Here is a 13,802-nt window from a genome sequence, read left to right as displayed (position 1 = left end):
CACTCTGTATGTGACCCTGTGTAGAGATTACCCCCTAACCAACCACTCTGTATGTGGCCCTGTATAGAGATTACCCCCTAACCAACCACTCTGTATGTGACCCTGTTTAGAGAATACCCCCCTAACCAACCACTCTGTATGTGGCCCTGTATAGAGATTACCCCCTAACCAACCACTCTGTATGTGGCCCTGTATAGAGATTACCCCCTAACCAACCACTCTGTATGTGACCCTGTTTAGAGATTACCCCCTAACCAACCACTCTGTATGTGGCCCTGTATAGAGATTACCCCCTAACCAACCACTCTGTATGTGGCCCTGTATAGAGATTACCCCCTAACCAACCACTCTGTATGTGACCCTGTATAGAGATTACCCCCTAACCAACCACTCTGTATGTGACCCGGTTTAGAGAATACCCCCCTAACCAACCACTCTGTATGTGGCCCTGTATAGAGATTACCCCCTAACCAACCACTCTGTATGTGACCCTGTTTAGAGAATACCCCCCTAACCAACCACTCTGTATGTGGCCCTGTATAGAGATTACCCCCCTAACCAACCACTCTGTATGTGACCCTGTTTAGAGATTACCCCTAACCAACCACTCTGTATGTGACCCTGTTTAGAGATTACCCCCTAACCAACCACTCTGTATGTGACTCTGTGTAGAGATTACCGCCTAACCAACCACTCTGTATGTGGCCCTGTATAGAGATTACCCCTAACCAACCACTCTGTATGTGACCCTGTTTAGAGATTACCCCCCTAACCAACCACTCTGTATGTGACCCTGTTTAGAGATTACCCCCTAACCAACCACACTGTATGTGGCCCTGTATAGAGATTACCCCCCTAACCAACCACTCTGTATGTGACCCTGTTTAGAGATTACCCCCTAACCAACCACTCTGTATGTGACTCTGTGTAGAGATTACCGCCTAACCAACCACTCTGTATGTGGCCCTGTATAGAGATTACCCCCTAACCAACCACTCTGTATGTGACCCTGTTTAGATAATACCCCCCTAACCAACCACTCTGTATGTGGCCCTGTATAGAGATGACCCCCCTAACCAACCACTCTGTATGTGACCCTGTTTAGAGATTACCCCTAACCAACCACTCTGTATGTGACCCTGTTTAGAGATTACCCCCTAACCAACCACTCTGTATGTGACCCTGTTTAGAGATTACCCCCTAACCAACCACACTGTATGTGGCCCTGTTTAGAGAATACCCCCTAACCAACCACTCTGTATGTGGCCCTGTATAGAGATGACCCCCTAACAAACCACTCTGTATGTGACCCTGTGTAGAGATTACCCCCTAACCAACCACTCTGTATGTGGCCCTGTATAGAGATTACCCCCTAACCAACCACTCTGTATGTGACCCTGTGTAGAGATTACCCCCTAACCAACCACTCTGTATGTGGCCCTGTATAGAGATTACCCCCTAACGAACCACTCTGTATGTGACCCTGTTTAGAGAATACCCCCTTAACCAACCACTCTGTATGTGGCCCTGTTTAGAGATTACCCCCTAACCAACCACTCTGTATGTGACCCTGTGTAGAGATTACCCCCTAACCAACCACTCTGTATGTGGCCCTGTATAGAGATTACCCCCTAACCAACCACTCTGTATGTGGCCCTGTATAGAGATTACCCCCTAACCAACCACTCTGTATGTGTCCCTGTTTAGAGATTACCCCCTAACCAACCACTCTGTATGTGACCCTGTGTAGAGATTACCAACTAACCAACCACTCTGTATGTGACCCTGTTTAGAGATTACCCCCTAACCAACCACTCTGTATGTGGCCCTGTATAGAGATTACCCCCTAACCAACCACTCTGTATGTGACCCTGTGTAGAGATTACCCCCTAACCAACCACTCTGTATGTGACCCTGTTTAGAGATTACCCCCTAACCAACCACACTGTATGTGGCCCTGTTTAGAGAATACCCCCTAACCAACCACTCTGTATGTGGCCCTGTATAGAGATTACCCCCTAACCAACCACTCTGTATGTGACCCTGTGTAGAGATTACCCCCTAACCAACCACTCTGTATGTGGCCCTGTATAGAGATTACCCCCTAACCAACCACTCTGTATGTGACCCTGTGTAGAGATTACCCCCTAACCAACCACTCTGTATGTGGCCCTGTATAGAGATTACCCCCTAACCAACCACTCTGTATGTGACCCTGTTTAGAGAATACCCCCCTAACCAACCACTCTGTATGTGGCCCTGTATAGAGATTACCCCCTAACCAACCACTCTGTATGTGGCCCTGTATAGAGATTACCCCCTAACCAACCACTCTGTATGTGACCCTGTTTAGAGATTACCCCCTAACCAACCACTCTGTATGTGGCCCTGTATAGAGATTACCCCCTAACCAACCACTCTGTATGTGGCCCTGTATAGAGATTACCCCCTAACCAACCACTCTGTATGTGACCCTGTATAGAGATTACCCCCTAACCAACCACTCTGTATGTGACCCGGTTTAGAGAATACCCCCCTAACCAACCACTCTGTATGTGGCCCTGTATAGAGATTACCCCCTAACCAACCACTCTGTATGTGACCCTGTTTAGAGAATACCCCCCTAACCAACCACTCTGTATGTGGCCCTGTATAGAGATTACCCCCCTAACCAACCACTCTGTATGTGACCCTGTTTAGAGATTACCCCTAACCAACCACTCTGTATGTGACCCTGTTTAGAGATTACCCCCTAACCAACCACTCTGTATGTGACTCTATGTAGAGATTACCGCCTAACCAACCACTCTGTATGTGGCCCTGTATAGAGATTACCCCTAACCAACCACTCTGTATGTGACCCTGTTTAGAGATTACCCCCCTAACCAACCACTCTGTATGTGACCCTGTTTAGAGATTACCCCCTAACCAACCACACTGTATGTGGCCCTGTATAGAGATTACCCCCCTAACCAACCACTCTGTATGTGACCCTGTTTAGAGATTACCCCCTAACCAACCACTCTGTATGTGACTCTGTGTAGAGATTACCGCCTAACCAACCACTCTGTATGTGGCCCTGTATAGAGATTACCCCCTAACCAACCACTCTGTATGTGACCCTGTATAGAGAATACCCCCCTAACCAACCACTCTGTATGTGGCCCTGTATAGAGATTACCCCCCTAACCAACCACTCTGTATGTGACCCTGTTTAGAGATTACCCCTAACCAACCACTCTGTATGTGACCCTGTTTAGAGATTACCCCCTAACCAACCACTCTGTATGTGACTCTGTGTAGAGATTACCGCCTAACCAACCACTCTGTATGTGGCCCTGTATAGAGATTACCCCCTAACCAACCACTCTGTATGTGGCCCTGTATAGAGATTACCCCCTAACCAACCACTCTGTATGTGACCCTGTTTAGAGATTACCCCTAACCAACCACTCTGTATGTGACCCTGTTTAGAGATTACCCCCTAACCAACCACTCTGTATGTGACTCTGTGTAGAGATTACCGCCTAACCAACCACTCTGTATGTGGCCCTGTATAGAGATTACCCCCTAACCAACCACTCTGTATGTGGCCCTGTATAGAGATTACCCCCTAACCAACCACTCTGTATGTGACCCTGTGTAGAGATTACCCCCTAACCAACCACTCTGTATGTGGCCCTGTATAGAGATTACCCCCTAACCAACCACTCTGTATGTGACCCTGTGTAGAGATTACCCCCTAACCAACCACTCTGTATGTGACCCTGTTTAGAGAATACCCCCCTAACCAACCACTCTGTATGTGGCCCTGTATAGAGATTACCCCCTAACCAACCACTCTGTATGTGGCCCTGTATAGAGATTACCCCCTAACCAACCACTCTGTATGTGACCCTGTTTAGAGATTACCCCCTAACCAACCACTCTGTATGTGGCCCTGTATAGAGATTACCCCCTAACCAACCACTCTGTATGTGGCCCTGTATAGAGATTACCCCCTAACCAACCACTCTGTATGTGACCCTGTATAGAGATTACCCCCTAACCAACCACTCTGTATGTGACCCGGTTTAGAGAATACCCCCCTAACCAACCACTCTGTATGTGGCCCTGTATAGAGATTACCCCCTAACCAACCACTCTGTATGTGACCCTGTTTAGAGAATACCCCCCTAACCAACCACTCTGTATGTGGCCCTGTATAGAGATTACCCCCCCTAACCAACCACTCTGTATGTGACCCTGTTTAGAGATTACCCCTAACCAACCACTCTGTATGTGACCCTGTTTAGAGATTACCCCCTAACCAACCACTCTGTATGTGACTCTGTGTAGAGATTACCGCCTAACCAACCACTCTGTATGTGGCCCTGTATAGAGATTACCCCTAACCAACCACTCTGTATGTGACCCTGTTTAGAGATTACCCCCCTAACCAACCACTCTGTATGTGACCCTGTTTAGAGATTACCCCCTAACCAACCACACTGTATGTGGCCCTGTATAGACATTACCCCCCTAACCAACCACTCTGTATGTGACCCTGTTTAGAGATTACCCCCTAACCAACCACTCTGTATGTGACTCTGTGTAGAGATTACCCGCCTAACCAACCACTCTGTATGTGGCCCTGTATAGAGATTACCCCCTAACCAACCACTCTGTATTTGACCCTGTTTAGAGAATACCCCCCTAACCAACCACTCTGTATGTGGCCCTGTATAGAGATTACCCCCCTAACCAACCACTCTGTATGTGACCCTGTTTAGAGATTACCCCTAACCAACCACTCTGTATGTGACCCTGTTTAGAGATTACCCCCTAACCAACCACTCTGTATGTGACTCTGTGTAGAGATTACCGCCTAACCAACCACTCTGTATGTGTCCCTGTTTAGAGATTACCCCCTAACCAACCACTCTGTATGTGACCCTGTGTAGAGATGACCAACTAACCAACCACTCTGTATGTGACCCTGTTTAGAGATTACCCCCTAACCAAACACTCTGTATGTGGCCCTGTATAGAGATTACCCCCTAACCAACCACTCTGTATGTGACCCTGTGTAGAGATTACCAACTAACCAACCACTCTGTATGTGACCCGGTTTAGAGAATACCCCCCTAACCAACCACTCTGTATGTGGCCCTGTATAGAGATTATCCCCTAACCAACCACTCTGTATGTCACCCTGTTTAGAGAATACCCCCCTAACCAACCACTCTGTATGTGGCCCTGTATAGAGATTACCCCCCTAACCAACCACTCTGTATGTGACCCTGTTTAGAGATTACCCCTAACCAACCACTCTGTATGTGACCCTGTTTAGAGATTACCCCCTAACCAACCACTCTGTATGTGACTCTGTGTAGAGATTACCGCCTAACCAACCACTCTGTATGTGGCCCTGTATAGAGATTACCCCTAACCAACCACTCTGTATGTGACCCTGTTTAGAGATTACCCCCCTAACCAACCACTCTGTATGTGACCCTGTTTAGAGATTACCCCCTAACCAACCACACTGTATGTGGCCCTGTATAGAGATTACCCCCCCTAACCAACCACTCTGTATGTGACTCTGTGTAGAGATTACCGCCTAACCAACCACTCTGTATGTGGCCCTGTATAGAGATTACCCCCTAACCAACCACTCTGTATGTGGCCCTGTATAGAGATTACCCCCCTAACCAACCACTCTGTATGTGACCCTGTTTAGAGATTACCCCTAACCAACCACTCTGTATGTGACCCTGTTTAGAGATTACCTCCTAACCAACCACTCTGTATGTGACTCTGTGTAGAGATTACCCGCCTAACCAACCACTCTGTATGTGTCCCTGTTTAGAGATTACCCCCTAACCAACCAATCTGTATGTGGCCCTGTATAGAGATGACCCCCTAACCAACCACTCTGTATGTGACCCTGTTTAGAGATTACCCCCTAACCAACAACTCTGTATGTGACCCTGTTTAGAGATTACCCCCATAACCATCCACTCTGTATGTGACCCTGTTTAGAGATTACCCCCTAACCAACCACACTGTATGTGGCCCTGTTTAGAGAATACCCCCTAACCAACCACTCTGTATGTGGCCCTGTATAGAGATTACCCCCCTAACCAACCACTCTGGTATGTGACCCTGTGTAGAGATTACCCCCTAACCAACCACTCTGTATGTGGCCCTGTATAGAGATTACCCCCTAACCAACCACTCTGTATGTGACCCTGTGTAGAGATTACCCCCTAACCAACCACTCTGTATGTGGCCCTGTATAGAGATTACCCCCTAACCAACCACTCTGTATGTGACCCTGTGTAGAGATTACCCCCTAACCAACCACTCTGTATGTGGCCCTGTATAGAGATTACCCCCTAACCAACCACTCTGTATGTGACCCTGTTTAGAGAATACCCCCCTAACCAACCACTCTGTATGTGGCCCTGTATAGAGAATACCCCCTAACCAACCACTCTGTATGTGGCCCTGTTTAGAGATTACCCCCTAACCAACCACTCTGTATGTGACCCTGTGTAGAGATTACCCCCTAACCAACCACTCTGTATGTGGCCCTGTATAGAGATTACCCCCTAACCAACCACTCTGTATGTGGCCCTGTATAGAAATTACCCCCTAACCAACCACTCTGTATGTGTCCCTGTTTAGAGATTACCCCCTAACCAACCACTCTGTATGTGACCCTGTGTAGAGATTACCAACTAACCAACCACTCTGTATGTGACCCTGTTTAGAGATTACCCCCTAACCAACCACTCTGTATGTGGCCCTGTATAGAGATTACCCCCTAACCAACCACTCTGTATGTGACCCTGTGTAGAGATTACCCCCTAACCAACCACTCTGTATGTGACCCTGTTTAGAGATTACCCCCTAACCAACCACACTGTATGTGGCCCTGTTTAGAGAATACCCCTAACCAACCACTCTGTATGTGGCCCTGTATAGAGATTACCCCTAACCAACCACTCTGTATGTGACCCTGTGTAGAGATTACCCCCTAACCAACCACTCTGTATGTGGCCCTGTATAGAGATTACCCCTAACCAACCACTCTGTATGTGACCCTGTTTAGAGAATACCCCCTAACCAACCACTCTGTATGTGGCCCTGTATAGAGATTACCCCCTAACCAACCACTCTGTATGTGGCCCTGTATAGAGATTACCCCCTAACCAACCACTCTGTATGTGGCCCTGTATAGAGATTACCCCCCTAACCAACCACTCTGTATGTGACCCTGTTTAGAGAATACCCCCCTAACCAACCACTCTGTATGTGGCCCTGTATAGAGATTACCCCCCTAACCAACCACTCTGTATGTGACCCTGTTTAGAGATTACCCCTAACCAACCACTCTGTATGTGACCCTGTTTAGAGATTACCCCCTAACCAACCACTCTGTATGTGACTCTGTGTAGAGATTACCCGCCTAACAACCACTCTGTATGTGGCCCTGTATAGAGATTACCCCCCTAACCAACCACTCTGTATGTGACCCTGTTTAGAGATTACCCCCCTAACCAACCACTCTGTATGTGACCCTGTTTAGAGATTACCCCCTAACCAACCACACTGTATGTGGCCCTGTTTAGAGAATACCCCTAACCAACCACTCTGTATGTGGCCCTGTATAGAGATTACCCCCTAACCAACCACTCTGTATGTGACCCTGTGTAGAGATTACCCCCTAACCAACCACTCTGTATGTGGCCCTGTATAGAGATTACCCCCTAACCAACCACTCTGTATGTGACCCTGTTTAGAAATTACCCCTAACCAACCACTCTGTATTTGACCCTGTTTAGAGATTACCCCCTAACCAACCACTCTGTATGTGACCCTGTTAGAGATTACCCCCTAACCAACCACTCTGTATGTGACCCTGTTTAGAGAATACCCCCTAACCAACCACTCTGTATGTGACCCTGTTTAGAGATTACCCCCTAACCAACCACTCTGTATGTGACCCTGTGTAGAGATTACCAACTAACCAACCACTCTGTATGTGACCCTGTTTAGAGATTACCCCCTAACCAACCAATCTGTATGTGGCCCTGTATAGAGATGACCCCCTAACCAACCACTCTGTATGTGACCCTGTTTAGAGATTACCCCCTAACCAACCACTCTGTATGTGACCCTGTTTAGAGATTACCCCCATAACCAACCACTCTGTATGTGACCCTGTTTAGAGATTACCCCCTAACCAACCACACTGTATGTGGCCCTGTTTAGAGAATACCCCCTAACCAACCACTCTGTATGTGGCCCTGTATAGAGATGACCCCCTAACCAACCACTCTGTATGTGACCCTGTGTAGAGATTACCCCCTAACCAACCACTCTGTATGTGGCCCTGTATAGAGATTACCCCCTAACCAACCACTCTGTATGTGACCCTGTGTAGAGATTACCCCCTAACCAACCACTCTGTATGTGACCCTGTTTAGAGATTACCCCCTAACCAACCACACTGTATGTGGCCCTGTTTAGAGAATACCCCCTAACCAACCACTCTGTATGTGGCCCTGTATAGAGATTACCTCCTAACCAACCACTCTGTATGTGACCCTGTGTAGAGATTACCCCCTAACCAACCACTCTGTATGTGGCCCTGTATAGAGATTACCCCCTAACCAACCACTCTGTATGTGACCCTGTGTAGAGATTACCCCCTAACCAACCACTCTGTATGTGGCCCTGTATAGAGATTACCCCCCTAACCAACCACTCTGTATGTGACCCTGTTTAGAGAATACCCCCCTAACCAACCACTCTGTATGTGGCCCTGTATAGAGATTACCCCCTAACCAACCACTCTGTATGTGGCCCTGTATAGAGATTACCCCCTAACCAACCACTCTGTATGTGACCCTGTTTAGAGATTACCCCCTAACCAACCACTCTGTATGTGGCCCTGTATAGAGATTACCCCCTAACCAACCACTCTGTATGTGGCCCTGTATAGAGATTACCCCCTAACCAACCACTCTGTATGTGACCCTGTATAGAGATTACCCCCTAACCAACCACTCTGTATGTGACCCGGTTTAGAGAATACCCCCCTAACCAACCACTCTGTATGTGGCCCTGTATAGAGATTACCCCCTAACCAACCACTCTGTATGTGACCCTGTTTAGAGAATACCCCCTAACCAACCACTCTGTATGTGGCCCTGTATAGAGATTACCCCCCCTAACCAACCACTCTGTATGTGACCCTGTTTAGAGATTACCCCTAACCAACCACTCTGTATGTGACCCTGTTTAGAGATTACCCCTAACCAACCACTCTGTATGTGACTCTGTGTAGAGATTACCGCCTAACCAACCACTCTGTATGTGGCCCTGTATAGAGATTACCCCCTAACCAACCACTCTGTATGTGACCCTGTTTAGAGATTACCCCCCTAACCAACCACTCTGTATGTGACCCTGTTTAGAGATTACCCCCCTAACCAACCACACTGTATGTGGCCCTGTTTAGAGAATACCCCCTAACCAACCACTCTGTATGTGGCCCTGTATAGAGATTACCCCCTAACCAACCACTCTGTATGTGGCCCTGTATAGAGATTACCCCCCTAACCAACCACTCTGTATGTGACCCTGTTTAGAGATTACCCCTAACCAACCACTCTGTATGTGACCCTGTTTAGAGATTACCCCCTAACCAACCACTCTGTATGTGACTCTGTGTAGAGATTACCGCCTAACCAACCACTCTGTATGTGGCCCTGTATAGAGATTACCCCCTAACCAACCACTCTGTATGTGACCCTGTTTAGAGAATACCCCCCTAACCAACCACTCTGTATGTGGCCCTGTATAGAGATTACCCCCCTAACCAACCACTCTGTATGTGACCCTGTTTAGAGATTACCCCTAACCAACCACTCTGTATGTGACCCTGTTTAGAGATTACCCCCTAACCAACCACTCTGTATGTGACTCTGTGTAGAGATTACCGCCTAACCAACCACTCTGTATGTGGCCCTGTTTAGAGATTACCCCCTAACCAACCACTCTGTATGTGACCCTGTTTAGAGATTACCCCCCTAACCAACCACTCTGTATGTGACCCTGTTTAGAGATTACCCCCTAACCAACCACACTGTATGTGGCCCTGTTTAGAGAATACCCCCTAACCAACCACTCTGTATGTGGCCCTGTATAGAGATTACCCCCTAACCAACCACTCTGTATGTGACCCTGTGTAGAGATTACCCCCTAACCAACCACTCTGTATGTGGCCCTGTATAGAGATTACCCCCTAACCAACCACTCTGTATGTGACCCTGTGTAGAGATTACCCCCTAACCAACCACTCTGTATTTGACCCTGTTTAGAGATTACCCCCTAACCAACCACTCTGTATGTGGCCCTGTATAGAGATTACCCCCTAACCAACCACTCTGTATGTGGCCCTGTATAGAGATTACCCCCTAACCAACCACTTACTTTAGTAATTGAATCTTTATACAGCAGTTTGAATGATTACAGTACGTGGGAATGGATATTTTCCTGTCAGTGAATGACACAGGTACTAACGTACAGACAGACAGACAGAGACAATTAAGACAGGTTCTAACAGACAGACAGACAGACAGGCAGACAGGCAGACAGGTACTAACGTACAGACAGACAGACAGACAGAGACAATTAGACAGGTACTAACAGACAGACAGACAGACAGGCAGACAGGTACTAACGTACAGACAGACAGAGACAATTAGACAGGTACTAACAGACAGACAGACAGACAGGCAGACAGGCAGACAGGTACTAACGTACAGACAGACAGAGACAATTAGACAGGTACTAACAGACAGACAGACAGACAGACAGGCAGACAGGCAGACAGGTACTAACGTACAGACAGACAGAGACAATTAGACAGGTAGTAACAGACAGACAGACAGACAGACAGGCAGACAGACAGGCAGACAGGTACTAACGTACAGACAGACAGAGACAATTAGACAGGTACTAACAGACAGACAGGCAGACCATTACTAACAGACAGACAGGTACGAACAGACAGACAGGTACTAACAGACAGACAGACAGACAGACAGACAGACAGACAGACAGACAGACAGACAGACAGACAGACAGACAGACAGGTACTAACATACAGACAGACAAAGACAGGCAGAGAGGCTGCAGTGAGAGGCCCTGTGAGTGTCTGTCTGTACCAAAAAGGGGTAGGGTGAAGTTAGACCTTAGACACTGATCTATGGTCAGTTTAGCATAAAGGTTAGGATACACACACACACACACACACACTAACACACACACTGGGTACACACCGGCTTGGTAGGTGATCCGGTAGGTGCCACACATGCATCTGCAAGGACCTGTAGAGACAGAGAGAGAGGATCAGGTTAGGACACAAATCTCAGAATCCTCTATCTATCTATCTATCTCTATATCTATCTATATATATCAGACATTTTGGGCAGGAGGTTGAGGGAAAGAGAGAGTGAGGGAGAGAGAGAGAAAGAGCGAAAGAGAGCAAGAGAGATAGAGCGAAAGAGAGAGAGAGCGAGCGAAAGAGAGCGAGAGCAAGAGAGAGAGAGAGAGAGAGCGAAAGAGGGAGAGCGAGAGAGAGAGAGAGAGAGAGAGAGAGTGAAAGAGAGTGAGAGAGAGCGAGAGCGAAAGAGAGCGAAAGAGAGAGAGCGAAAGAGAGCGAGAGAGAGAGCGAGAGAGAGAGAGAGAGAGATAGTGAGAGAGAGAGTGAGAGAGAGAGAGAGAGAAAGAGAGAGAGAGTGAGAGAGAGAGAGAGAGAGAGAGAGAGAGAGAGAGAGAGAGAGAGAGAGAGAGAGAGAAAGAGAGAGAGAGAGAGAGAGAGAGTATTTGCCAAATCACTCAGGACCTCAGAAATAGTCTAAGAGAATAAGAAAAATAAAGAATACAAGTAAACTGTTGGGAAAATACTGTCCGGTGGCTGAACTACCTTCACACCTTCCTCACACAACTATGACTATCATGTGATAGAGGTCTAGATTTGATCAAACCTGCAACACAAATCTGATGATATTGATATCAAACAGTAAGAACAAGGAGGAGCATACCGATGCGATATCAAGGAGATTGAATTGAGTACTGACTATATAATGGTATGTGTGTAATTGAGTACTGACTATATAATGGCTGTTTACAGGCACAGTAATCTGTTCTGACAGCTGATGCTTAAAGTTAGAGAGGGAGATATAAGTCTCCAGCTTCAGTGATTTTTGCAATTCGTTCCAGTCATTGGCAGCAGAGAACTGGAAGGAAAGGCAGCCAATGGAACTGTTGGCTTTGGGGATGACCAGTGGAATATACCTGCTAGACAGCATGCTATGGGGTGGGTGTTGCTATGGTGACCAGTAAGGTGAGATAAGGCGGGGCTTTACCTAGCAAAGACTTATAGATGACCTGGAGCCAGTGGGTTTACTATATAATGGCATGTGTGTAATTGAGTACTGACTATATAATGTTATGTGGGTTATGTGAGTATTGACTATTTAATGGTATGCACGTAATTGAGTACTGACTATATAATGGTATGTGTGTGATTGAGTACAGGCATTATAATACTGTTAGGAACATCCTTGGTTCATAGACTAGTTAAATTGCTCAATGTCTCCATCACTGTATGAGACACATGCACTAATACATATTGTATCCCCCCATCCTCCACACACACACACACACACACACACACACACACACACACACACACACACACACACACACACACACACACACACACACACACACACACACACACACACACACACATACACACACACACAGTGCAGTCAGGGGTTATAATGTCAGTGAGTACAGCTGAGAGAGAGAGAGACATTGGTTTAAAAGTCACTGTATCTGCCTCAGGTCCTAATGAAGCTCAGGCTAGAATAATAGGATTAGTGGTCTTCACTGCAGAACCAAAACACATCACACACCATCACACACCATCACACGCAGGAGAATAAACAGAACAGACAAAGAGAGGGAGGAATGGAGGGAGGGAGGTAGGGAACAGAACAGACAAAGAGAGGGAGGAATGGAGGACGGTGGGTAGGGAACAGAACAGACAAAGAGAGGGAGGAATGGAGGGAGGGAGGTAGGTAGGGAACAGAACAGACAAAGAGAGGGAGGAATGGAGGGAGGGAGGTAGGTAGGGAACAGAACAGACAAAGAGAGGGAGGAATGGAGGGAGGTAGGGAACAGAACAGACAAAGAGAGTGAGGAATGGAGGGAGGGAGGTAGGGAACAGAACAGACAAAGAGAGGGAGGAATGGAGGGAGGGAGCTAGGGAACAGAACAGACAAAGAGAGTGAGGAATGGAGGGAGGGAGGTAGGGAACAGAACAGTAAATCCTATTTTATTGAAGTTTTACTGGCGCAGGGTTAAGCAACGACCTACTGTGCTTCTGACAAATAGACCACATGAATAACACCCTGACATCAGAAAAAGGTCACTTTCAGTAGCTGCACTTAGTTATTGTCAACAACACAAACGAAAGTATAGATGTAGGATCTTCATTTGAGCCAGTTTGCAACAAATAATCCTGCAGCAACAGGACATGTGAAGTATTATGTGGAATATAACGAATGTTTTTAGAGGTTGATACATTTTTTTGAAAGGGGAAATCAAGTGTAAAACAGAGATCAGGGGGGCGATCAGGGGAAGAACATGGATTATTCAAGAGAGATTGATCATGTCATTATTATCGAAAACGAGAGAAGAAAACAAGAGAAAAACGTGGGAGGCTGTAACCC

The 13,802-nt window shown here is 47.0% G+C and overlaps 1 protein-coding gene across 7 annotated transcripts in view; it reads right to left on the bottom strand.

Moving 5' to 3' along the window:
* Window positions 1-13,802, bottom strand: part of LOC109884357 (tensin-like) — a 221,719-nt gene that overhangs the window by 78,122 nt on the left and 129,795 nt on the right. For all 7 annotated transcript variants that reach the window (XM_031824010.1, XM_031824014.1, XM_031824008.1 and 4 more), the window contains exon 4: window positions 11,340-11,387. In XM_031824010.1, the coding sequence (XP_031679870.1) occupies window positions 11,340-11,387 (48 nt within the window). The remainder of the gene's footprint in view (window positions 1-11,339; window positions 11,388-13,802) is intronic.

Source organism: Oncorhynchus kisutch, linkage group LG5 (assembly GCF_002021735.2).
Source record: "Oncorhynchus kisutch isolate 150728-3 linkage group LG5, Okis_V2, whole genome shotgun sequence".
Taxonomy (NCBI): domain Eukaryota; kingdom Metazoa; phylum Chordata; class Actinopteri; order Salmoniformes; family Salmonidae; genus Oncorhynchus; species Oncorhynchus kisutch.
The sequence above is the reverse complement of the archived record's forward strand: the minus strand, read 5'-3'. Positions and strand labels throughout refer to the sequence as shown.